This window comes from Melanostigma gelatinosum (assembly GCF_949748355.1).
Source record: "Melanostigma gelatinosum genome assembly, chromosome: 11".
Lineage (NCBI taxonomy): Eukaryota > Metazoa > Chordata > Actinopteri > Perciformes > Zoarcidae > Melanostigma > Melanostigma gelatinosum.
Window position 1 is genome coordinate 22,416,156 of NC_136644.1, and position 26,831 is coordinate 22,442,986.

The window sequence follows — 26,831 nt, forward strand, 5'->3', positions numbered from 1 at the left end:
GTAAATTCATAAAAGACAGAAAATCATGACTTTATTTGCTTCCATCTGGCCACATCTTAAATAATGTAGGAGTCAAAAATTTGATAAAAATGAAGAGTACAAATATAAACAAAATTGAAATATCACGCAACCTTGCAGAACATCAATGAGATGAGAATTTCAATGTGTCTCTATTTACCACAAAGGGAAACAGCAGCATTACTAATTATTAATTATTAATTGTATCATCAAAAACAGCACAAAAAAATCACACTGAATTAATGGAACAATTAAAACAAAGAGCACAATGGGCAACACATGCAATTACAGTGATAGCAGAAACAAAAATCAAGTACACCGACACCGATTGGCATTAGCGAGCTGACAGCAACAGAGAGCAATTAATTATTAACGCTGACAGAACTGATTATCCATGAACCAAATGGGAAGTACTGTGCCGGTATGTGTCTCTGACAGAAGTTGGAAAAGAGTTTTACTCCTGTACAACGCTGACGAAGAACACAAAATAGTGAGTAACGTCCGGGAAAATCACTGATGTACATCTTTGCTGCCTCCGCTGACATGTAGAGTCGTTATATATGAATCTGAAATTAGCTGCAGTTCATTTGATTTGTATACAATGCAACACCTCTATCTCTTCTCCTGACAAAACACACCTGGGGCTACACAAGACCGATTTGTCTCGGTAAAGAACACATAGTGACAACCTAGTTTTAACATGGACCATTGAGATTGTGAGTTTAGTATTAACTTGTGTTCCAGCACCACCATGTGATTATATTAGATTGTCAGCCACATACATTTGGATTTCAGTCTTGAGGACAAACAGATGATGAGTCATTATTATATAAAGTAGAAATGAGTGGGCCCAGTATGAAGCCTTGTAGAACAAAAGTGGACAAGTAAAGGTCAGCTGATTGACGAGGATGTTCTGAGACAAATTGAGACCGGTTTGAGAGCTAATATTCTATTCATTTTTTTCGACAGAAAAGTAGAAACGACTAGTGGGAAGATTACAGGGGAACTAATTGAGCGTCGAATGCTTTCCTGAGATCAACAAACAACTTTGCTGATTCCACCTTATTTATTCAAATACGAAGAACAAATAAGTACCCGTCCATGGAACGCCATTTGATCATTTATTCCATGTCCTTGATATCAGACATCAGTTTCCTCCACTAGTTAAACTCGTGAAATCAAAAATGCTCATTAGTTACACTAGTTGGCGGTGGGGAAGAAGCGTGTAATGAGGCTCCAGTTCAAAATAAAAAATCCTGCCAATCAGGACGAAGAGGATTTTGTCATTATCTCGCCTTCTCCATTTGCATGTTGCGCACTAGTTACCGTGTTGGCCTCAGGAACTGTAACTAGGTAACTAATGGCTGCATGTTGCAGCTTACAGAATATAAAGGCTGACTAGTAGTCTATTTTGACCTTACTAGTTCACTAGTTCGGTCAAAATAGACCCCCAACAAGTCAACTAGTCAGCATTTTGGCCTTGACTAGTCAACGAGTAAGAGAAAGTGTGTGTAACTAGTTGACTTGTCAGGTCAAAATGACACCTAGTCAGTCAGTAAACATTTTGAGCCTCACCAGTTAATTAGTAAGTCATTCGTGCAACTCGTGAGCATTTTGTCTTTCAATAGTTCAACGAATAAACACTTAAGGCCTCACTAGTAAACTAGTAGAGTGAAAAGACACTACAACTAGTTAAGCAGTGAGCATTTTGGTTTCGTTCAACTAGTGGAGGAAACTGACATCTGATATCAAGGACTTCCATACCTGTCTGACCTCCTGAACCTCCTCCAGTTGAGGGATTTGAGCGTTTTCGTAGCAACATTGAGCCTGTGTGAGCAGTGGGTTGGTGCTGTGTATTTGTTCACATGGCGCGTTTGTCTACTTACTCTCTGAGATGCTTGCGGCAGGGCACAGAGTTTCTCACGCAGGTGCCGGTGAGGATGTCCACATTGTCGACAATGACGAAAGGTTTCTCCTCCAGGGTGACGATGGAGAGATGGTTTTCATCTGCATCCTCATCCCCGTGGGAGTTATACCTCGGCCACACCGGGAACATCAGTGACAACGTCCCGTTCTCCCAACGGCCCATCTGTGTGTGTGTGTGTGCAAAACACACAAAAACAAAATCAGGGATACCTTCATTAAAGTGTTTTGACTTTTTAATTTCTGTGCTCTTTTGCAAAACCACTCTGTTCATTTGTTACCTTCTCCCACTTCCTTTCACGATTCAGGACGATGACAACCAATTTGGGGTTGGCCTGGTAACCATCTGGGGTAAAGGATAAGTCGCGCCCTTCATTCCAAACATGCATCATGTGTCTGAAACAAATGGGAGAGTAGGAAGCTGTTATTTGCTTTGGGTTTGCATCTGTTTGAGTGTTGGTGAGTTTGTGTGCACAAGAGCAGATACATTTGAAATAACAAGTAAAGCGGTCTATAATCACGGCAAGCGTATCCTCTTCAAATCAATGCCGTCTTCACCCACTGTGTGTGCATGCGTGCCTGAGTATTTATGTGTGTGTGTGAGCATCTCTTTGTGTGTAGGAGTGGGAAGAGTCAGAGGCCACATATCTCTCCAATCAGCATTCTGCATTGATTTCTCCACAGATAATACGCCTGAAAGACAAGTCACCGGTGCAACAAGGCTGCCCTCACTCTCTTACTCACAACAGTTATCTTGCATACGCAAACAGATCCTTTGCTGAAACATTTACACATTCGCTAAAGTGAAGCAGTAGAGGGGAATAAATGAACCAGTATCACTCACAGTGATATGGGATTAAGAATACACTTGCTCCAGTAAAACCATTTTAAGAAGGCGAGGATGTTCTGAGTGGTACGACTGGGATGCGAGCATGAATACCCACTGGGGGGAATGAGGCCTGTCTCGGGAAGTTTACTAAAAAGGCCAAATAACACGAGGGACAGCAGCGGCCCAAAACAGACCACACTCTTTTCCGGATGCCTTGTGTTCTGTCTCATTACAAATGGCTTGATTCATTTTGACACAGTGTCAAACACGGTTTCCACGAGTAATCCCATATGACCGGAATATCAACGGACTAAAATAGAATATTTTTGAATTTGGCGCATGAGTCCACTTTTATATATATATATGTAGCACTTTCTATGACGCCCATGTCAATGCATTATAAACATACTATAATGTGTTCTTATAGCACTGTATTATTATAGTTATAAGGCAAGGCAAGTTTATTTGTATAGCACATTTCAACAACAAGGTAATTCAAAGTGCTTCACATGAAACCATTAAAAGCATGAAGGCAAACGTAAAGGAGATTTAAAACATACATTGAAACAATAAAAATAGTCATTAAAAAAAAAAAAAAAAGTAGTGTTTTATCAATACAGTTTTATCACATTGCGGGACTCTAACCCGGCCTCTCTGAGGTCTTATTTAGCGTGGGACTCCAACGCCGCCTCGGGACTCCAACCCGGCCTCTCTGAGGCAAGGCAAGGCAAGTTTATTTGTATAGCACATCTCAACAACAAGGTAATTCAAAGTGCTTCACATAAAACCATTAAAAGCATCAAAACATGAGGCAAAAGAAAAGGAGATTTAAAAGCAATTAAGAACAGTGTAAGAAATAAAATGCAGTAGTAAAATGCAGAAATGCAGGAAAATGATTAATATATTAATTGAATGTGGTTCAATTAAAGGCAGCAGCAAACAGAAAAGTCTTCAATCTTGATTTAAATGAGCTGAGGGTCTCAGCAGACCTGCAGCTTTCTGGGACTTTGTTCCAGATATGTGGAGCAGAAAAACTGAACGCTGCTTCTCCATGTTTAGTTCTGACTCTGGGAACAGAAAGTAGACCGGTCCCAGACGACCTGAGGGGTCGGGATGGTTCGTAAGGTAGCAGCAGATCAGAGATGTATTTTGGCCCTAAACCATTCAGTGCTTTGTAAACCAACAGCAGGATTTTAAAGTCAATTCTTTGTTGGACAGGAAGCCAGTGCAAAGACCTCAGAACTGGAGTGATATGATCCACCCTCCTGGTCTTAGTGAGGACTCGAGCTGCAGCGTTCTGAATCAGCTGCAGCTTTCTGACGGACTTTTTACAGAGACCTGTAAACACACCGTTACAGTAGTCCAGTCTGCTGAAGATAAATGCATGGACAAGTTTTTCCAAATCCTGTTGAGACATAAGTCCTCTAATCCTTGATATATTCTTCAGGTGATAGTAGGCTGATTTTGTAATTGTCTTGATATGGCTGTTCAGGTTGAGGTCTGAATCCATAACTACACCCAGATTTATGGCTTGGTTTGTGGGTTTTAACATCAGTGATTGAAGTTGAGCGGTGATTTTCAATTGTTCGTCATTGGTACCAAAAACAATTACTTCTGTTTTATCTTTGTTTAATTGAAGAAAATTCTGGCACATCCAGTTGTTGATTTGTTCAATGCAGTTACCCAGCCCTTGTATGGGATTATAGTCCCCTGGTGACATAGTTATGTAGATTTGTGTGTCGTCTGCATAATTTGAGGCAGTGGCCCCGAGGCTCTGGAATGCTCTGCCTGCAACTCTACGCCTCGCAGATACTGTGGATACTTTTAAAAGCCAGCTAAAAACCCACCTGTTTAGGCTGGCGTTTGTGTAAAAGTAAACCCATGTCCTAGACCTGCTCTTAACATTTGTTTTACATTTTTATTTTATTTTTATTTTATTCTTTAACATTTTTTTTATTTTTTTTTTTTTATTCACTCTGTGTATGTAATTTATTGACCGTAGGGTCACATTGTGTTTTTTATGCTTTTAAATGTCTGCTATGTTCAGCACTTTGTGATAGTACTGTCTGTGAAAAGCGCTATATAAATAAAATTCATTCATTCATTCATTCAATTATGATAACACACTTTGTTGTTTTCCATAATCTGAGCTAGTGGAAGCATGTAGATGTTGAACAGAAGAGGCCCCAGTATTGAACCTTGGGGAACACCACATGTCATTTTAGTCAGCTCTGATGTGTAGTCAGCTACAGACACAAAGTATTCTCGGTCCTTCAAGTAGGATTCAAACCAGTTAAGTGCTGTGCCAGAGAGTCCCACCCAGATTTTTAGTCTTTCTAGGAGTATGGCATGGTCGACCGTGTCGAATGCAGCACTGAGATCCAGTAACACTAAGACTGAACTTCTGCCATTGTCTATGTTTAAGTGGATGTCGTTGAAAACCTTAACAAGAGCAGTTTCAGTGCTGTGGTGCTGTCGAAAGCCTGACTGGAAAACATCAAAGCAGTTATTTACGGCCAAGAAGTTGGTCAGCTGTTGGAAAACAGCTTTTTCAATTATTTTACTTAAAAATGGGAGGTTTGATATTGGCCTATAATTTTTCATCGTTGCGGAGTCTAAACTAACCTTCTTTAGGAGTGGTTTAATAACTGCAGTTTTTAGGGCTTGTGGGAAGACACCTGAGAGAAAGGATGTGTTTACAATTTGTAAGAGATTAGTGGTCATGCAGTTTGAAATATTTTTGAAAAAGTGTGTTGGTAGAATATCCAAGCAGCAGGAGGATGACTTCAGATGTAGTATAATGTCTTCTAGGCTTCTACGGTCGATTGAATGAAATTGTGTCATGATATTTGAATGGATGTTATTCAGAGATCGGGACAACACATATCCTGTGGTTGGTGTGGAGGCACTGACTGCTTGTCTAATTTTCTGAATTTTGTCAGTAAAAAAGGTGGCAAATTGATTGCATGCCCAGGTGGATTGGAGCTCAGCAGCTACCGACACTGGAGGGTTTGTTAGCTCAAGATCAGAGTGTATTACTATAATTGCCATAGTTTTTTTCCTGCACTGTCATAATGCATAATGTGATCATACGTTACTCCAAGTAGTCATTGGGTGCTTTAAGTGAGTCTTGAAGCACGAGCAAATATGATTCATTACAAACATGGTTCCAAATCACTTTAAGTGGTCAGTGTTTGCTTTTAGTGAAGTGAAGAATGATCCATAAATCTAAAATGTCAGTGAGTAACCAGCTATTATAAAGTATTATGAAATTTGATCCAACAAGCCAATACAAACAGGAGTTAAAGAAGGAGACTAAGATTGTGTGAGCAGGTCAGAGCATGAAGAGAATCTTTCGAGTGCTGTTTGACATGCGCCCTGCAGGTGAAAACTACAATACTTGCACTCCGAAACACACAAATATTGTTGTTTGGAGAGTGGATTAGAGAGAGGTACATTAATCATCTGTTGTCAAAGACTTGGAAACAGGCCTGTGCTCTTTTGAAGCAGGCTCCACTCACACGGAGTGAAGAGGAAATAAAAGGTCCGTGTCTCCCTCGCACACAGGCACCGCAAAAATCCCAAACAGCTGTGCCGGAGGGTAGACCCTCTCTCAGCAAACACAAATGATAAAACATAAACCTACAAAGTTACACATAAGAGACCTTTCTGTGCTGCATGAACCTGCCTTTGTAATTATAGGTTGAAATGCTATCAGTGACATGTCAGGTTTTTGTGTTTGAAAAGTCTTCGTGGTTCAGCAGGTGATGCCCTTGTCACAGTGCATTGCCACAGCTGAATACATACTGTACAGCGGAAAAAACTGTTGCAGTCTATTCTGGGAAACTGCTGTCTCCTCCTATTTCAGGTTTGTTACCATTTTTAGGGAGAATATTTTGATTTAAACGGATGAGGCTGGTGTGTTTTTGAAGCATGTGAAACAGGCAGATTATTCTTCATACTTTCATATTTATGTGTATTCCTGTCATTTTGTGATCCTGTGTAATGTCAATAAAACAAGATGTCTAGCTACATTAAAAAGGGGTTCAGCTGCTTTTAAATTACCGTTTGCAAAATGATTTGCATTGCCCAGAAATGCAATGTCCATTTTAATAGCAGCATCAGCCACATGACCGAAAAAAAAGACCTGCGTTTGCAAATAGCATCTTTCAAACGTGGGTCCACTTACTGTATGTGCAGAACATGTTCCTCTTTTCGAAGTGCTTGGGTAGCCATTGTGTAAGCACTTTCTAATGAATAAAGAACGAGGGGAGGCTCTTCCCAACTTCTGTATTGTGGCAGGGAGCATCTTTTCAGAAAACAGTGACAGCTTAGGGGTTTGCATGGTACAGTGGTTCCATCAAATAGAATAACCTTTCGAAATGTACCACCGGGACAAAACCTGAATAAAACCCTGTGCCACTGTGAAGACCACATAAACTGAACTGGAGTCTGGGATATTAATGCCCGTCAGGCAAGAATGGCGGGGAATCCAACGGGGCTGATAATGACTTTTAATTGCCAGATTATTTTGTCCTATTCCTCTCCACCTCACGTTGTTTATACACACTGCGGCAAGATTGTATCTAGACTAATGTATGCAGACTTCTGATCACAGCCTCGCCACTTGCAAGTCGGGGGTAGGGGAATCCAACCTGTCAGTTTATTATCACAAAAATTGGCTGCAATTGTTTCGACAAATATGCAAATTGCATTCAATAAGTTCAAATGAGGTACCTCTGACAGAATGAGGAAAAGATTATTCCGAAAAAAAGGTTTGTGCTCCTATTGAGGTCTGAGTTATATTGGATCAACCTGTCAACAACGCCGCTATTGTATATGCTTTGATATATACTGTAATGTAGGAATGGGATAATAAAGCCATGCTGGTGAAAATCACACTGTGGCTCTCATTCTAATGAGGCAACTCATAAGTCATCATAGATGTGCAGAGCCTAGCAACCTGACCTCCATGTATTCAGTCAGTTTTGTATCAGTGTCTGAATTAATAATCATATTTTAGCCACTGAATACCTCATATTCAAGATGTAGTCACAATATCACACCAGAAAACCCCCGAAAGGAAGCAAAGCTGCTGCCAGATTCTGCATCTGTGCCTTTACGATTGTGGGTGTTCAGTATGAATGTGTGTCTGTGCACATTTGTTCCGCTTTCTGGTTTGAAAGATTTGACTCGTCACAGAGACTTCAGAGAGGAGTACACGCACACACACACACACACACACACACACACACACACACACACACACACACACACACACACACACACACACACACACACACACACACACACACACACACACACACACACACACACACACACACACACAGTAGGGTCTAGTTAAAACAAGGCAGCACCAACACAGAGGTCTGCCTGAAGTTCAGTTCATTGTCGCTCGGTTCAGGCAGCAGAGTGAGCTCAAACACAGAGCAGCCATGTACACAACGGCTAATAGTGTTAAATGTCATTAAACACCACAGTGTTTAACACTTCTGTCATCTCTACTTCTTCTCTCTTTTCTAGCCCTCTCATTAGTGCATTAAACAGACTTACGTAACACGGCTCAGCACCCAGCTACAAAGACGAGCAGAGTTATGCAAGTCCCTAGACCTTGATCTCCTCACACTCTCACACTTTCACACACATGCACAGACCTGCGCAGGGCGCTAGGTGGGAGCTTCCCGGGGCTCCTGTCTGACGGTGTGCTGTAGCAGCTGCTCTGGGCTTCTGGCAGCTCCCCCTTCTCCCGCAGCATGGCGGTGGCGGCGGAGGAAATGATGCCCACCCCATCACGCACCCGCATGTCCAGCGGGTATTCCCAGTCGTCATAGGACACAGAGATCATACCCAGGGGAAACACCTGAGAGGGAAGGAGAGGAGATCTGAGAGGTGGCACATGTGGTGTGAAGGATTCAATTTGAATTCAATTTGACTTTTTTTCTTTTGCCCCAGTTTTAAACATCCATGTCTCTCAAAGGTGTCAAGCAGATGATTTAATGGTTCCATGTGCCTTCCTGAAATAATTCATATCTGGATATCACATAAGTGTGAGCAGACTGTCCACAAACTGAACTGCTCATTCAGGTAACGCCTACATCTTGAAACTGTCAAAATAAAAGAATTGAAAAACCAAATAGCTCACTAAGTTTGTCTCTACAAACCAGACTGAGCAAACATTAAAACAGAAACAAAAAGCCAGCACGCTAGTCTGTCAATCTAGCCTACAATATTTAGTTTTTTACTTTTTAATTTGCCACAAAATGTGGAATCAGATCTTTGAAAAAGAGACGTAAAAACCCAACATAAAAGGGACTTGAGGATGATGGACAAGGAAAAGAGGAGGATAAACATTTGAGAGGCTTTTGAGAAAAGGTAAGCAAACATTGGATATATTTCGAGTATTAATGTGAGGGGAACATTTGAGCTGATTATACTTTGAATTATTTATGCACTTGCTCTTCTTCTTTTTGAGAGTGAATGTGTATGTAATGCTATCAAACATCCTATTTGGGGGCTAAGCAAATGTTTTCAGAGAGAGACGAATGTAAACAAAGCAGTAAACTAAAAATATGATATGTTAATATGGCTTAAGGGAATAGTTCCACATTTCGGGAAATATGCCTATTTGCTTTCTGGATAGATGAAAAAATGTATACCACAATATTTGTCTGTTAATATGCAGAGAGTTCGCTTAGCTTAGCACAAAGACTGCAAACATGTGGAAACAGCTAGTGTAGCTCAATACGCAGGAAACAAAACCTGCTTTCCAGCACCTCTAAAGCTCACTCATTAGAACGTTATATCCAGTTTACTCAGAACAAAACGATGTGAAAACAAAGCGGTTTTGTGCCGGACTATTTCTTGGCAGGGAGCAGTAATAACCTGTAGTTATATACAGGAGAGGTAGCAGATGACCGGCAAAAAGCCTGGAATTAAAAACACTGCACGTCTTGTCAAACCACTCAGAAGTGGCCACCTGTTACTACATACGGGGCCTCACTGTACCTCGGGGGTAAAGTCCGGGTTGCCAGTGGTGAGACTGGACACAATCCAGATGTAACCAGCTCCTATCAGGCCCAAAGAACGAGCTTCCTCGAGTATGTACCTGTGAAGGAGTAGAATCGGAGAGTGAATACAAACTCACTGCAGAAATGTGGCAGTGTGTGACAGAGAGACAGGAACAGCAACAGAAAATACACTCACACAGCCTCATCCTTGGAGCAGTACAGCAGTATAACAGGACTCTGGATCCTCTTGAGTGCAATGTGTGATTTTGAGTTTGGGTCGCCATCTACAGCATCTAGAGTCACCACGCTCTGGAGGTCCCAGCGCACAAAGCTGTAACAATACACCATTAAAAAAAATACAAGGTACTGAATCTTGTCAGCAGTGTGTGCACATCTGTGTGTGTGTGTGTGTGTGTTAGTGTGTGTGTGTGTCGGGGGGGGGGGTATTAATTACCTGTGGTCCACAGTTGTCTTTAGTGTGCTGATGAAATTCTGGTACCCGGGGAACTTGGAAGTGACGATAGAAAAAACATGCCAGTCATACTCCTCCATGATGGAGAGCATGAGCAGAGCCTCCTGCTGCAGAGTGGCGCCGAACTGGAAGAACGTGGACTTCTCATCCTGCAATGACAAACAGGCCAGCAGCAGAGACCGTCAGCAGATTTGTCTTAGGAACTGAATTAATTGCAGAGAAGAAAGAAAGGAGAAAAAAAAAAAAACTGGAATGAGTGAGTGCGTGAGTGCAAATCAGACTCAAAAACCTGGTGGAATTAAAACCATTTTCAATTTTCTAATCAGTGAGTCAGACGCGGAGTACGACTGAGATAAGAGAGAGTCTAAGCGTTAGAAGAACGAATGAGGGAAAATGGGACAGCGAGGACGAGATACTGAGAGATTGAGTCAACAAGTCGGACTGCACTGCAAAGGAGAGTGACTGCTGGCAACACGAGGGCCCGACTCGTTAACGGCCTCATAACTCAGGTTGGATTCACTTCGACGCTTAATAGCCAATAAAACAATGGCCATACATTGTCTCAAAACCTAATTCTCCTGGATTGTGTCAATGCCATCAGAGACTGGACGGCAGAAAACTGCTTGCAACTCAACGACTCTAAGACGGAGGTCCTAGTTATTGCTCCAGAGGAGTTTGTCCCCATGATCAGGCAGATTATTAGTCCTCTCTCCTCTGCTTCCCATTGCAACCTGCGCAATCTAGGGATTTTCTTTGATCGCTCCATGTCATTTGACCCTCATGTTAAGCAGCTGTCCAGGTCATGTTTCTTCCATCTAAGAAATATCAGTAAACTGAGATCTGTAGTATCAACGCCTGAATTAGAAATGATCATACACACATTTATCTCTTCACGCATTGACTACTGCAACTCACTTTCACATCACTCAGTGTATCTGCTCTTAACCGTCTGCAGGTCATCCAAAATGCTGCCGCCAGATTACTCACCAGGACAAATCGACGGTCTCACATCACCCCCGTACTCCGATCTCTCCACTGGCTTCCTGTAGCATCTAGGATACACTTTAAAATTCTCACCATCACTTACAGAGCACTTCATGGTCAGGCTCCGGCTTATGTAGCTGATCTACTTCGCCCCTATTCACCCGCCCGCACTCTCAGGTCAAACGCTCCAGGTCTTCTGTCCCACGCACACGATTTAAGAGCCGTGGTGACCGAGCCTTTGAGGCAGTGGCCCCGAGGCTCTGGAATGCTCTGCCTGCAACTCTGCGCCTCGCAGATACTGTGGATACTTTTAAAAGCCAGCTAAAAACCCACCTGTTTAGGCTGGCGTTTGTGTAAAAGTAAACCCATGTCCTAGACCTGCTCTTAAAATATGTTTTACATTTTTATTTTATTCTTTAACATTTTTTATTCACTCTGTGTAGATAATTTATTGACCCTTGGGTCACATTGTGTTTTTTATGCTTTTAAATGTCTGCTCTGTTAAGCACTTTGTGATAGTAATGTCTGTGAAAAGCGCTATATAAATAAAATTCATTCATTCATTCATTCATTCATAATTGAGGCAAATAACAACGCTCTTCCTGGTTGCTCATTGTGTCTGAGGCTGTATTAGTGAACTGGCTTAATGTATTAAATGTACCACAGAAAGAAATATCACCGTCTTTAATGCTGAACATAATTCTTCTGTGGTACACAAACTATAAAAGACATGGTGTCATTTCTTAGCGGTCTCATTGGAAGTCAGAGGATATCCTCTCTATAAACTTTGCCTCCAAATTTTCCAGCATTGATTCCCAATGCCATGTAGAGTTAAATCATTGTGTCTCAGCATCGGAGGGAAACTGGGGGTCAGCGTGAGAGCGAGAGGCAGCGGCAAGCATTACCAAATGCAAAAGCAAACAGAATGAAACCCAAAGTGAGTGTGAAATCATTTGCGAATGATTGCTGAATGCATGTTTGCATAAAGTGTAAGCTGAGTTTCCCCCTGGGGGGACACAACAAATAGACAGAGTCACAGCCCATCCACCAGAGAGGAGAGAGGAGGAGCAGACAGGCAGAAAAAGAAAAGGCTGAAGGGGAGAAGAAGAAGGAGAAGAGAAATGTTCCAGTCCTGTGAGTGAGATTGAGATACCTGCCGCAGGAAGAGGTGGAAAAGGAGCGAGAGTCTTGGGAGAAAAAACTAAGACTGACACAAACAACAAACCTCCTCGCAAGGTCCCTCTTTTTCTCACACACACACACACACACATGCACACATACATGCGCTGACACCCCTCCACACAGGGCATCAAAGAACGTGACACATTAAACATCAAAGCCCTCATAAACACACATGGAGAATCAGCTGTCAGCTCCCGTCTCTCTGCCCCCACCACCTTCCCCTTCACGTGTGTATAGGTGTGTTTGTGTGTGTGTGTGTGTGTGTGTCAAACCTATATTGTGCCTCTAGTGTTGTCTCTCAGTTTAACAAAAAGCTCACAGCTCAGGCCATCTCACACATAAAGCAAGCCCTGCAGAGATTTAACTCCCCTTCCTTCACTGCTACACAAAAAGAGAGAAAAGTGGGAAATTGTACTTCAAAAAGATGAATCTCACTGTTTACATCTGTGTGTGCATGTGTGTGTGTGTGTGTGTGTGTGTGGCTTTATACTTTACTCAGGTTTAGAAAAAAAAAGACAAAAATCTCTCCTTGTGCGGCAACAGGCACATCCACAGTTTTACCCCGATAACACGGACACACAAGCGCAGATACTAACATGCAGCCGCCCACTCCCTCACACGACTACAACCGACAGTTGCATATCAATCAGCGCCGAAACAATGGATTTAACAATGGATCAGTCGCCAAAACAACCTGGTAATTGTTTAAAGGACAATTCCCATCTCTTGCAATAACATGAGTCATATTTATGTGGGTTTGAGAATTACTGGTCGTCATTATATGATGTACTCTTTTAATCACCACATTGCAACAAAGATCCAACGAGATCATATGAGATCAGTTTAGCCACGATTATCTAAGTGTGCAGAAACACAGCGATGGTGGCCGGACTACTGAAGGGGCCCTGGCATTCAGATGAAGCTGCCTTCCAAACCGGTGGGGTCCAGCCGCTGTGGGTAAGCCAAAACAGATACAATGTAGATGTATGGGAGGCTCAAGCCACAGAGTATCTGCTCTTTCCTTTGGTGAGGGTAGGATTCAAGGACAGTATAATATGTTTTAACTGTTAAGAGCCATGGTGTTATGTTAACCTCAATCTCATGTTAAAAAGCTATCTCAGTCGTGTTTTTTTCCACTTGAGAAATTCCGCATGAATGAGATTTTTTTTATTAAGTTTAATGATCTTCAAAAAGTTATTTGTGTCTTCATCACTTCTCGTCTGGATCACTGTAGTGCTGTGTTTACATGGCCAGTACGTGATGACACAACGCAGCCGCCAGACGTTTAACCACGTCACGAAAGCATGGTCGTATCCCTCTTATTTTAGCCTCCCTTTACTGGCTGCCTGTTCGTGTAAGAATTCATTTTAAAATTCGCAATCTTGACTTTGTAGGCACTGCATGGTTACGGCACCGAGCTACCTGGCTGAGCTTGTAATTCCTTAGGTACCAACCCGTAGCCTGAAGTCCGCTGATAAGGCGCTGTTAGCTATATTCCCCGGTCAAGGCTGAAGATCAAGGGTGACAGGGCATTGGTGTTAGAGCTCCAATCCTTTGGAATAGATTAACTGAGGAACTAGACTAGAAAACGCTCTGCCCTCTTTTAAATCAGCTCTTAAAACTTTTACTCTTAGGCTTTTTTAAAAATTATCTTAAATGTTACATCTTTACTTTGTTCTTTTTGTGTACTTTTGTCAGTTATTTTTTACTTCTTTTGTTGACTTTAATCTTTTATTTGTCCTTGCTTGTAAAGCACTTTGTCACGGTAGTGCTATATAAATAATGTTACTATTTGCATTTAAATGTGCATTTGGTCAGAGAAAGGTTTTCTGATATATGTGGTGACAGGCTGAAGATTGCTGCTACATGCCATACATGTTCATAACATGCTTTTAACTTGTTAATATTTACACCTGTCATCGTGGTATAACCCACAAGTTTCCTTTTAAATACCGTCACAATGTGAGGAGGAAAGGACGAGGAAAGGACAAGGATGGAGGAGAATTGAAAATGAATCTTTTTTAGAAGTCAGAGGTGAAAGGGGAAGATGATAGTTTCTGGTGGTTACTGAATTATAAAGGCTCAAGAGAGACGTTGTCACAGACCTGCATCTTCTCATCAAATCACACAAGTCCACCAAGGAGCTCACGTATGAATAATGCATAACTATAACACACACACACACACAAATGTATTTCCATATTATAACCCACATACTCTACCTAGAGATTTACTGATGACATTGTGCATCAATTATACAAATACAGTGAACTTCATGTCATTTCACATCCACCCACGTGCACACACACACACACATGCACATAGGTCCCTCAAAATATAGCTTAACTCATGAGCCAGCATACCATTAAATAATACAATAATACACCACATATAGTAAGACAGCATCTCACTTTTCCTCTCTCCCCCTCACACACACACAGACACATGCTACTTTATGTCAAATTCAATTTTTGTTTACAGCAATCAAGTGAAGAAAGTATGAAAGTGTGGAGAAAGCTGTAGAGATCCAGGCTAATGAGAGAGGAAGTGGCACATTTCTAGAACTATAATGATTAGGTTAGGTCTAGAACTGACTATTTCCCCCCATGCGGATCAGTTATGTTTTATGTTTATTCATCCAAACATCCATAACTGCGGAGGTGCAACAAGAACTTTGGTCCCAGGGATTGAGTTTGAGAAATACGATGCTATACGATGACTATAGCCCTGACTATAGCCATGTCTTATTTAATTACTTACTCCTCTTCATCCCCTGTGGGTAATACGACTGGAATGAGATCTCTTCATTGCATTTTGTCCTTGGCAACATGCTGCGCTTCTCCCCATGACAAGTGCATCTTGTCCAGCAGCTCCTCCAACATTAAGTTTCTCCGGCTAGCAGGGCCGGTTCTAGCTTTTTGGGGGCCCGATGCAAAATCTTGTTTTTTGAACTGAGAGGCTTGACTTTGACTTTAAAAAGAAAATCTTAAACGTATTTATCTTTGCTTCATTGTTGACAATAAAATTAAAACAAACATGCAAATTATAAATAACAAACCAATAAAATTACTTTAAAAAAAGAAGAAAACAAGAACAATGTTTTCAATAGATTACAAATACACAAGAATCACTTTCGATGTTTTAGGTGACTTTGAATCATTTTAACTTACGACGACGAAATCAGGGCTTAAGTCATGTAGTGTGAACTAGCAATTAAATCCAAAAGAGCCATCCTTACCATCATTAATACAATGTCCTGCTAGAACAAGTTAAACAACGTCTGCTGTGAAAAAGGCTGGTATGGTGCACAAAAAGGGTGTTAATTAAAACCAATGTAGTACAACATACCAGAGCATCTGAATACCAGTTATAGTAGTCTAGGATGTGATATTATGTTTAGTACATGCCCTGAATAAAGAGGGCACATGGGGTGATAGACTGCCTCTTTAGTGTTTTAAAAAATTCATACAATCCAGCAAAGGAAGGTCAACTCGGGTATTACAGTGGATGTTTTTGTAAGCTAAATCCCACATGGCAATGTTGGACCTCATCAGCGTAATTATTAAAAAGTAAACACTGCAGGTTAGTATGTTAGAGGGATGAAAGGTAGGCACACTAAACAAGGGCCTGTGAAACACTAAAACGGCACTAAAATGCTCCGCTGGTACACAGCACACATTTTCTGTTGCAGTCAGGCTGCAGGCTGTGTAAATGCTCAGCAGATGTTCTGCAAACCCCAGTGCTAACAAACACGGCTCTACATCCATCCGCCAACAAAGAATCAGCTCAGGAAAGCCACTTACAAACAAACACCTATGGCCTGGGAGAGGAAGCCGTTGTTACTTGACCAGCAGAAGTAAGAACATCCAGAGAGACAGAGAGAGCTGTTGAAGTTGCCGACGCCTTTTAAAGCATTGACAGTAAAATGGCACGAAAAGAAATCGACACACTCATTTCCTGGTGTTTGAACTTCAGAAATAACAGTTCACTGAGCATAATACTCAAACATGTAACATCAAACATTGTTCTTCAAACATCGCTGAAAGCTGTGAACAGGGACAGCATAGTCGGCAACCTCTATAGCAGAGACACAGCATTAAAAATTCTCTTTATAATAACAGAATGTAAAGGCAGGTCCCTCAATAACTAACAAGCAGCGGCCCCATGAGCACTGAAAGCTCTTTGGTTTTAGAACACAGAGACACGTCCCAAAGCCCACATCCACGAAGTGAACATCAACTCTCTGCATTCCCAGGGTTGACAGGGAACTAGCATCTAGCTTGCACACACTGACTCGCAATGCTAACAAAGACGAATTTAGTATTTAACAAGACGAAAGTCCCAATGCTTAAGTCTACTGTCGTATTTAACAGTCTCGCGCTCCCCAAGCAAACACAGAATAGCGTTTAAGATGGCGCAGAGCCCCCAAGCTAGCATAGCCTTGGACTGGTGATGCATGAGCTCTCACCACTCACTCAGACAAGCATGTAATGGACAGCGGCGCAGCCACGGCCTGACAACGCGACCAGCATTACCTCAGAATGTAATTCGGGACGGGAATGCAGCACGTCTCCTGACACTTGAAAACACATTTTCCTGCTCAGACCAAACACTTACTTCCCCCCCCCCCCACACAAAAGTTTAAAGAGTCTTAAGTTATTTTGCTACCGAGTCAAAGCGGACCTGCTGTAGAGGCTGGTATTTTGGGAGGACTGTATGTATGAAAAGGAAGGGAGTAGAACAGACCGTGTTAGTTTCTGACTGTTGCAAATACAGTGGTGGCTTCCATATTGTTATTTGACCATTAATAGTAATGGGAAAACGCTAAAGGTTTTGCACAAAAATTGCTTAAAGCAGCACATCCCAGACACAAGTTGAGTGTCTGGATGAGAGGTCAACGAAACTAAAATAATTTACTTTGAAAACAATCTATCTTAATTTATCAGGTTTGAATTCCTCTCTTTCAAAAAGGTAATTTCATGTTGTTCATGTGCTTTTCAAAGATATGAAATTCAAGTCCAATCAATTCTATTTTGGGTCGGTGAAAAATCAAAATAACCGATTGGAAATTATAGAGAGGAATTCAAACCAGATAAATTCAGATAAATAGTTTTGAAAGTATTAAATCGATGGTTCAATTATTTAAAACAAAATTGTTTCGTTAGTCCTTATGCCATTGTTTTTTCTCCATAGAGAAGTAATTCTCCTCTCATTGAGATACTTAATTTGTGTCTGGGATATGCTGCCTTGAACTAGTGTAATTTTCCCCAAGGCCATAAATAACTCTAAACCCACCACTGCATTTGCCACAGTCAGAAACTAATACACTCTGTTCTAGTGCAGGTTTGCCTTAATTATCTCAGGGAAGTCATAAACTCACATTTGTTTTTAAAAATCCATTAAAAACAGCTTGCAGACATATTGCTGCCTTCAACAGCATACAGCCATCCGTCATACCCAGAATATATTTATTTCCTGTCACCGTGTCAATCGAAATTCCTTAGTTTCATCGTGATTTTTAGTGCTGCAAAAAACACTTATCAGCTACTAATTCGTGATGAGATTATCAGGAGATTGGTGATATTTGAATCTGGTGTCACACTCCTGGTAATGTGCCAGAGATGATTGAACCATGGTGAGAAATCTCTTCCCCAGAAAACCATCAACATTCACTTTTACTTTTCTATCGGGGAGTAATTTACGCAATACTGCATCCACTGCGGCTGCTCATATTTTAGTTTTTCATCTGAAACCTGCAACATCATGTTCAGTTGGATCAAAAGGAGTTTCTTTCAAATAAATCCATTATTTAATAACGATTGAGTATTCCCAAAAAGTGAATAAAAGGAACGCTGATGTTCCACTAATTTCTTTCCAAATTCTTGCTATTTGTTCAATTTATTCTATTCTAGTAAAATGTGGATACAAATCACATATTTTTTTATTCAGTCAATATATTTCACAAGGTATTTCATGAAAAGGGTGAATATACAATAATTACTGTGGAGTAAAAAGAAAGCTGTTGTCAGACAGACAAGCAAGAAGAAAATATATTCAAGTAAAACAGCCTCATTTTTAGGTTGAAACTGGAAGCACAAACAGGCTCTTACAACATTGTGATTTTAATTAGCAAAACTCTCCAATGCAGATGTTCTTGGGGAGAGGATTATTCCTAATTTGACAGCACTGCAAGCTAAGTGGTTTTTTTCCTCATACTGCCGACGAATGAAATGTAAACTTTAGGTTTTCAATATTATTTTGACATTGTAATTCGTTGATGAATACCCCATACACAAACAGCCATGTTTTTTACCTTCATTTAAAGAAACAATACACTGACTATGCCCTTTAAATCAGGAGCCATACTCTGCAGCGCTGACTCTTTCACATGTGGTGCTGCATCAGCGTGCAAAGAATCAACTCGAATATTGTAAAGAAAAGACACAAATATTTGGCTGAGGACAGAAAAAAAAATACATTTCTTGCAGAACTTCGACGAAGCACATTGTATTTGGTGGCAGGAGTGCATTTGCCAAGCAGTTAAATCTGTCTCCTGAGTGGTAGCCGATGGTTTTTGTGCACGGTTGGCCCTGCCTATCCAAGTGTCAGAATGCTGCTCACGGCAGAGGCTAATCACAACACCTGTTTAGAAGAGATTACAGCAGGATCCGCCAGAGTGCTGAAAGGCCTCTGCTTTAAACTAAAGTGTCTGTCCGGGCTGTGACATCCGCACACACACACACACACACACACACACACACACACACACAAACACAAGCATCTGTGTGGCAGAAAAATAATAGGATCTATGGCGTGTGTGTGTGTGTGTGCTGCTGCTTTCTTTGAGTAATAATAACCGTTTGACTTATAGAAGTTCAGAGAGAAAGAGATGTTAATGTTATTTCATCCCCCTACATGGAAAATGAATGACACAGCCAACCCTATTCCTCCCTCAGTGTCTCTCCCCCCCCCCATCTGTGAATGCATTTTAAACAGCTGAAGAACTGAGCAAGACCCTGCATCCTTCTCCCTCCTCCGTCAGCCTTCATTGGCAAATCAGAGAATTGCCGGTATATTTATAGCTGAAGTGCCTTTGGGTAAAAAAAAAGAAAAAAAGATCCCACTCTCTCTCTCTCTCTCTCACTTACTCTCTCTCTGTCTCTCTCGACTGTGTTGGACTTTGGAAACCTTGGGCCTGGTGTAAAAATGTCAGCGAGGGGTGAGTCAGCCCATCCCAGTTGGCTCCCTCAGTTTTGTTGATTGCTGGACAATGCTAAACAGGCCAAGTGCCGCAGGTCTGAGACCAGGACAGCCAGTCGCGGTTGGGGTGAGGGCACTTGTCCAGCGCCACTGCGGAACAAAAGGATCTGGCTGGCGCAGGAATACCACAAGCCAGATGATTAATTCGACAATTCACAGTGTGTTAGTCTTCCAGTGTTTTTAGAGAAGAGCTGCAGGCCCTGCTGAATACTGAAACATTGGTTTATCCCCGTTTGCGGGGGAAAGAGGGGGGTTGGGGGGGTTAGACAAATCACTAATTCTGCAGAGGAAAGAAAAACGGTAGCTGGAGGGGGATTCATTCATTATATATAAGCCTTACTCAGGTCTGTGTAAGCCTTTTTATACCCAAAACACTCCCACAACACTATTGTGCAGAAGCTCTCGCTTTCTGGAATACACACATGAAAATCTTGTTGCTACATTTAGTTAAAACAGGCTAACGCACGTTAATCCTCTCTCTTCCAGCCTCTGCTGAGTTTACCCCCGATGTTTTTCCAGTTTAATGCCACCTCTGCGCTCTCTTTTCCCCATGTCGCCCTTTCTCCTTCCCTCTCCAATGCAGCCACTTGTTCCCATCGCTTTTGTTCACACGACAGTCACCATCCACTGTTACCATGACAAATCAATGGTCAGTCTACAGATGGGCGCAGATTCATTTCTCCCTAGCGCACACACTCACACACTCACACACACATGCTTGAACACACAATGCGTTTGCTTCCCTGCTCTGGCATTCCACCGCACTGGTAATGGATAGGTGTCGATGTGCACGCGGGCCGATGTGTGTGTGTGTGTGTGTGTGTGTGTGTGCGTGTATGGCCAATGTGTCAAAGATCAGATAAGTAAATCTTTTTCCTTAAGTAATTAAAGGAAGGCAGTGCTCCCCGAGGAGGAGAGAGCATACAGAATGCCAGGGCACGGTGTGTTAGAAGTGATAACCGCACACACACACCATACTTCTGTGCACACACACGCACTCGCATATGCACAAATGACTTTTGGCAGCGTGCATTTTATCTCTGCTCTGCATCTGTGGGGGTGGGTTATGCGTGTGTTTCTGTGTGTGTCTATCAGTGTATGCACAAAGTTGCTAAGTGGCCATTGGGTGGAGTTAGAGCAGCTACATGGCAGATGCTTGAAGCCAGTGGCTATTAGACAGCAGAGCAGAGATAATAGGCTACGGCTGCCATTACCTACTACGCCCTATTAGCCTGTACCCGACCTGGAGACAAACAGAGAGACACAGAAACGGGGAGAATCTGTAGTTGCACGTATGTATTTTTATGTCTGTATCTGTGGGTGTGCATGACTGCGCTCTATTGCAGTGATTCTTAACCATGGGGCCGCGGCCGCCACCGAGAGGGCAGCAAACAACTTTCAGTTTTGCACCTGTTGGCCGCGAGGGCCGCGGGACCGCATAGGTTATCAATTGAAGACACCAGAGATATTACTGTTATCCATGAGACGCTCAGTTACAATATAGCTTCCCACCACCTGGTGGCGGTAATGCGTCAGTCAGTTGTTTAACAAGCTCCAATAAGCAGAAGAAGACACTCAGCTAGCCGCTAGCCTGTAGCGAAAGTTATGGATAAGTTTTTGAAAAGAAAAAATGAAGACGACAGTGGTGCCGTGTTTGGTATCCCAGCATGCCCAAAATCCTCATCTTTGCAAAGAAAACATCGATTTTCTTTCATTTCTTGTGGATTTTTCACAAAAGGAGCCCAAACACACACTGTGTCCAAAGTTGCCATAACCGCTGCAAGTCGGATCTTGCAGCATTTTGACGGAAAAAGACACATTACAGACCCGACAATGCTAGCAGATGTTACCATGGAGCTAGTGGCTTCAGAAAACGCGAGTACTTATAGTACAAACCTTATGTTCCTCTTACATAAGCCGCCAACCAACGTATAACCTCTGCGTAACTGAGCTACTCTCATGCTCGATCGTGTGCTCAGTCGCAGCCATTACGCACAGCAAGTCCGCTACTTACATACCACGTCTTCGGCCTTATATATATAGGTTTTGCAATTTGCAAAGGCTAAAAATAAAAGGAAAATACTATAATATCAAAATATAAAGGGAGAAACACCTTTAGTGTGTCAGAATATCATGTGGTTACCATGTGTCCATTTGGTTCTCCAAATGTCCTTTTAGAGCTCCGCCTGGATCTCTTCATGGAAGAAACTCTGTAGAATGGTCATACTTTGTCCAATCATCTTCAAATTTGAAGCAGTTGTTCACTGATAGTGTAGTTGCAGCCCTATACTGTCCTTTACCTGTACAGATACAGCCACCGGCAGTTATTTATCCTGAAAGATACTTTTTTATTTATGCGGACAAAAACCTTCAATTTTTACTGACTCCAAAGGCTCTGCTCTGTTTCTGTATGACCTACAGGTGTTCTGACACTTTTGATGCATATAGTCAGAGTGGGCCCCGGGACACTTTGTACTTGAAAAGTTGGGCCCCGAGGTCAAAAAGGTTAAGAACCCCTGCTCTATTGGGTAGCGCATGCTTGGAGAGATAGATGAGAGAGGAAGGGAGGAGACAGGAGCGATAGAGAGGAAGGATAGAAGGGCTAATTTACCAGGCCCTCCTATTAGTGAGACAGATATTTTCCAGTGTATGACACACATCACATGCCGACTCTCTATATCCATCTGTCTATCCATCCCCATCCACCCCTCCTTCCATCCTTCTGTCACCAGCCGGTTTGATGCTGCAGCTCTCGACGCAGACTTTGCCAAAGCGGATGCTCCCGCTGGAGTGGAGGAGAGCTGTGCAGATCTCGATAGGTGGAGGCTCGGGTGCTGGTGACTGGGGTGGGGGGTTACTCTACAAGAGCATCGTATGGGTTTAGTGATGACGAGGACGATGATGATGATAACGATGATCAGGCAGCGTTTTCTGTTCACTTCCATATCCTCCTCTCCCCCACTCTTCTCTCTGCCTCCCTCTCTCTCCCTCTCTCCCTTCCTGCTCAACGCACTTTACAGACGTTTGAGCCACTGGGAGATCATTAGCACAGGATCAAACCTCGACACTCACTGTCCACGCGCAAATGGAAACACGCGCGCGCACTGGGCAAAAACACACAGTGTGCGCGCACACACTTGGAGAAAGAGTGCACAGGCCACACATCCACGCACACCCACACAAAAACAAGAAACGGGGGCACACAGAAGAGCACTGCAGCTTAAAATCAAAAACTCAGAGTGAGGGAGACAGTGTGTTACCGTGTGTGTGTGTATGCGAATGGTGGAGAGGCATCGACAAGCACTCTGGTGAGATTTGGGGGAGAAAGAGGATTGATTGAGCTCTATTTCTTTTTTGAAGAGGGACCAAAACTAGCCAATCCACCAAATCGGAAACACAGAAAATACACTTTTACTTCAACAGACTTGACAGACGTATGTGTGTGTGTGTGTGCGGTGCACACCCACTTGCACGCAAACTGAGCAGCCACCCACACATCACAAGCCCCATTCAATGACTCCAAGCAGCCTTTCTCTCCTACACTCTTTCCAGCACACAAATGAAGAAAAGTTGTATTCACACACACACACACACACACACATGCAGAAGGTATATATTCATCTCGCTCACTCTCTAGACAAATGCATTCATGCATGCATGTACATGCACACATGTACCGCAGCACCCAGACATTTAGAGACAGTCACAGTCAGTCTCTCCATCAGGAGTGTGTTGAATAATTCAGTCTAAGGGAAGTACACAAGACTGTTAGGAGTGTATTCAGCGCTGGCCTGAGGGCCGACCTGTGCACTCAAAGCATGATGTCACCGCCAGCCTTCTCCTCCTGTCCCTTTCCTCACTCCTTTTTATCCGCTGCATTTTCTACTCTCCCCCCTTCGCTATCATTTACTGGTTCAGTCTGGCTTTGACGGAACCAGTCAAAATCCAACCAAGCATGTGGGCGGAAAAATAAAAAAAAGTTTGAACAGTATTAAGAGTTGTAATGCCTTAAAAAGTGTATTTCAACAATCTTTGCAGAATCGGATTAGCCACGCTTTTCTTTCCACTTCTGTCTCTTCTGATTTCTCCCTCATTCGTTACATCCAATCCTTTTTTTTCAATCCCCCCTCCATCCCCTTCCTCATTCAGGTTTGCCAGCTGTTCTGCTGATCCACCTAAGCCTCTCTCAGATGTAGGTCACTCTCTCAATTAAGGCAATTAGCAGCAGCCAGGCGAGCCTGAGAACGAGCCGCTCTCATTACAGCAACAGGAGCCATAGGCCCGCATCACACGGCTAGCACTTAACACTCCACTTGGCACCTGCATTAGCCCTGCGTAGCACCAATCTGCCAGTATTGGCGCTAGGCACGCATTTACTTGTACTAGCACTGAATTTGCCCCTGCAGAAGAACCGAGCCCCGCTGCTCAAACAACAACACGATTCAAAATGGATTAGTCTAACTCTGTGCGTGAGTTCACAAAATCATTCATACGGGATGAAGAATCTCTGCTCAGAGCCGCGATGTGAAATGTCCAGATCATCTCTGGACTACCACAAAGAAAACCCAGAGAATTCAACACTGCAACCGGAGAAGAGACACTTTACACCTGACAGAGGCGATGCTTGTCGTTGAGGTCAACAATCTTACCGCCTCCGGCACATATATAATAGCAATCTGCTGGCTGACACACAGGAAAGCTATTATTGAGATTGTAGTGGTGTCACGTTGATCTGGATTTCTATTATCAGATGACATTTGAGTTGGTTGGTCCATATTTATTATGTTATTTTCCATTCTGAAAAAAACATTCGCGCCACCAAAGCAAGAAAATGGACTTTTCTAAGATTACTTTGTAACACATACACTTCCCAAAGGTCAAGAATGAATTTCCCAACAGACACGACACATTTGTAAAGAAGTGAAACAATAGAATATTCAACTGATTACTAATTTCAGAAACTGCAGCGGTAAAACTAATCAGGCGTGGAGATAATCTATATGAAGCTAGTTAGACATGTGATGTAAGCATCTGCAGTGTGCTGATCTGTAATGCAATCTTTTAGGATGTGTCAGGCCTGTAGCCCCGCTGGCCATCATTAACTGGCTGCAGTGATGTAGGCCAAATCTTCTGCTAGCTAGCCTCGGACCAATAACAGCGGATTAGTGCTGGTCTGGAGAACAATGTTTGAGGATGCATCACCATCAGCGAGCCCAGCAACACCTCTGGCCATCATTAAACTGCTGCAGTGAGGTGGGCCATTTTGGTCCATATTGCTCATTTGCTACGAACACACAATCACACATTGCCAGGGTGCAATTAATAATGTTCACATAGTTATGATTAATTCTGTCCTCCAAGCAAGTTTATATCAACAAATGTGGTTTACAATTCATCAATTAGGTCTGTTAGAATTTAAATGTTCCAGATTACCCACTCGCAAGTGCAGTAATTACGAACCTCTTTTGTCCAAAACTGAATAAATAACATCCACCCAGTGTGAGTGAGAAAAGTCAGCTGTTCACATTCAACGGACCCACCTTCCAGGAAATTACATGCAAAGAAAAAAAAACATGATGGCGGATCAACATGAAGCTGATGGGGAATTTTCAAGTTTTAAGGCACAGACAATTCAAGTTATTACAATACACACTGTTAATGGCAACTTATCACGCACTTGTCAGACTAAATCATACATTCCAGATGTTCGTGTTGAATATATACGTGGGGAAAAGGCACATTAATGTATCGTAAACTGTTATGTCCATAGCGAGAGTAATCTCTATTACAGATTCTGCATGCAGACAATACCAGCGTAGGTATCGCTGCTGGTAACAATGTCAGTTTTATGGAGAAATGTAATAGATTCTTGCATTAATAATTGAATATCCTTGCACAGTGAACAATACCACGTAAAGCTGAGGAAGGAAAGTTTGGACTGTGCTTATTTCACTAGACACTTTCTCTGCGTTACTCTAGAGACCTTAATTACTATCCTGTCTTGTGCTTTGCTTTAAATCTAGGCTTAGCCACTATAGTGTAAGCCATTTAATTGATCAAGCCAAACGGCTTTCCTGTAATCTACCCAGAGGACGATGTTGTTGCTTGGCAGCTTTTGGGTGGATAACTGGCCTGTTGTGGAAGAAGCTGGAAATGCCTCCTAGAGAGTAATGTCAAAAGGTAAGAGCTGCATTGTGAGCTAACAGCTAACAGCTAACAGCTAACGTTAAAGGATGTTACATTGAGTTATCAGGATGTGTTTAAATGTAATCTTGTAAGATTCAGTTTTTGGTGAGAAAATTGAGGCTACAGTTGTTTGAGCGAGATGTTTTCACGACAAAATGAAATCAATGTTGGAGAGGGAATTACAACCTGTTTAACTTCACTACAAGACTAGCTCTAAACAGCTGATAATACATTATCAACACTACTGATGCACTGCTTCTGTAGAAACAAACCAGAGTTGATGATTGTTGGAGCGGTGAAAAGACTAACCAAGACAGGTTTGTGTTGTTTGTTTTACAATGATTAGTCGGTAAAATTCCTGTCAATGGAGTGGCTTTGAGGAGAGCATATTAATTGTGTGTTTTTTACATTAACAAATTTTAATCATTGTCCAAATCCCTGTTGATTTTATTCATTTTGGACAAGTGAGCCAATAAAACATGTCAGCTACTTGCTCAAAGGGCCATGTTAGCTTGATGCCAAGCCCTATTACACCCTGCTATTTGAACACAGTGAGGGTGAAGTGCGTGTCTCACTGTAAATATGTGCATTCAATATGTTGAGGTTCAAGTGACAAAAAGTCTGTTAGAATTCGCTGCTGTGCATGTAAGCAAAATGATCTGGGATCTGCTGTTTGGCAGTGACGAGCTGCTGCGGTATCTTTACACGATTCATCATCTTTCCCATGACTAACGCTGATGGTGTCATACAAGTACCGCCTAAGACGGCCCATCTCATGACACCGCACACACACACACACACACACACACACACACACACACACACACACACACACACACACACACACACACACACACACACACACACACACACACACACACACACACACACACACACACACACACACAGGGTTCATACTGGACATCTTCACATCCAATTCTCTCTCGCA

General features: G+C 42.3%; 1 protein-coding gene across 1 annotated transcript in view; it reads right to left on the reverse strand.

Moving 5' to 3' along the window:
- The window catches only part of grin2ab (glutamate receptor, ionotropic, N-methyl D-aspartate 2A, b), a gene marked incomplete at both ends in the record, with an annotated part of 87,033 nt that overhangs the window by 16,679 nt on the left and 43,523 nt on the right, over positions 1-26,831 (reverse strand). The window contains 6 exons of the mRNA XM_079278989.1: positions 1,905-2,107; positions 2,223-2,337; positions 8,446-8,651; positions 9,797-9,896; positions 9,995-10,129; positions 10,253-10,419. Of these exons, the coding sequence (XP_079135115.1) occupies positions 1,905-2,107; positions 2,223-2,337; positions 8,446-8,651; positions 9,797-9,896; positions 9,995-10,129; positions 10,253-10,419 (926 nt within the window). The remainder of the gene's footprint in view (positions 1-1,904; positions 2,108-2,222; positions 2,338-8,445; positions 8,652-9,796; positions 9,897-9,994; positions 10,130-10,252; positions 10,420-26,831) is intronic.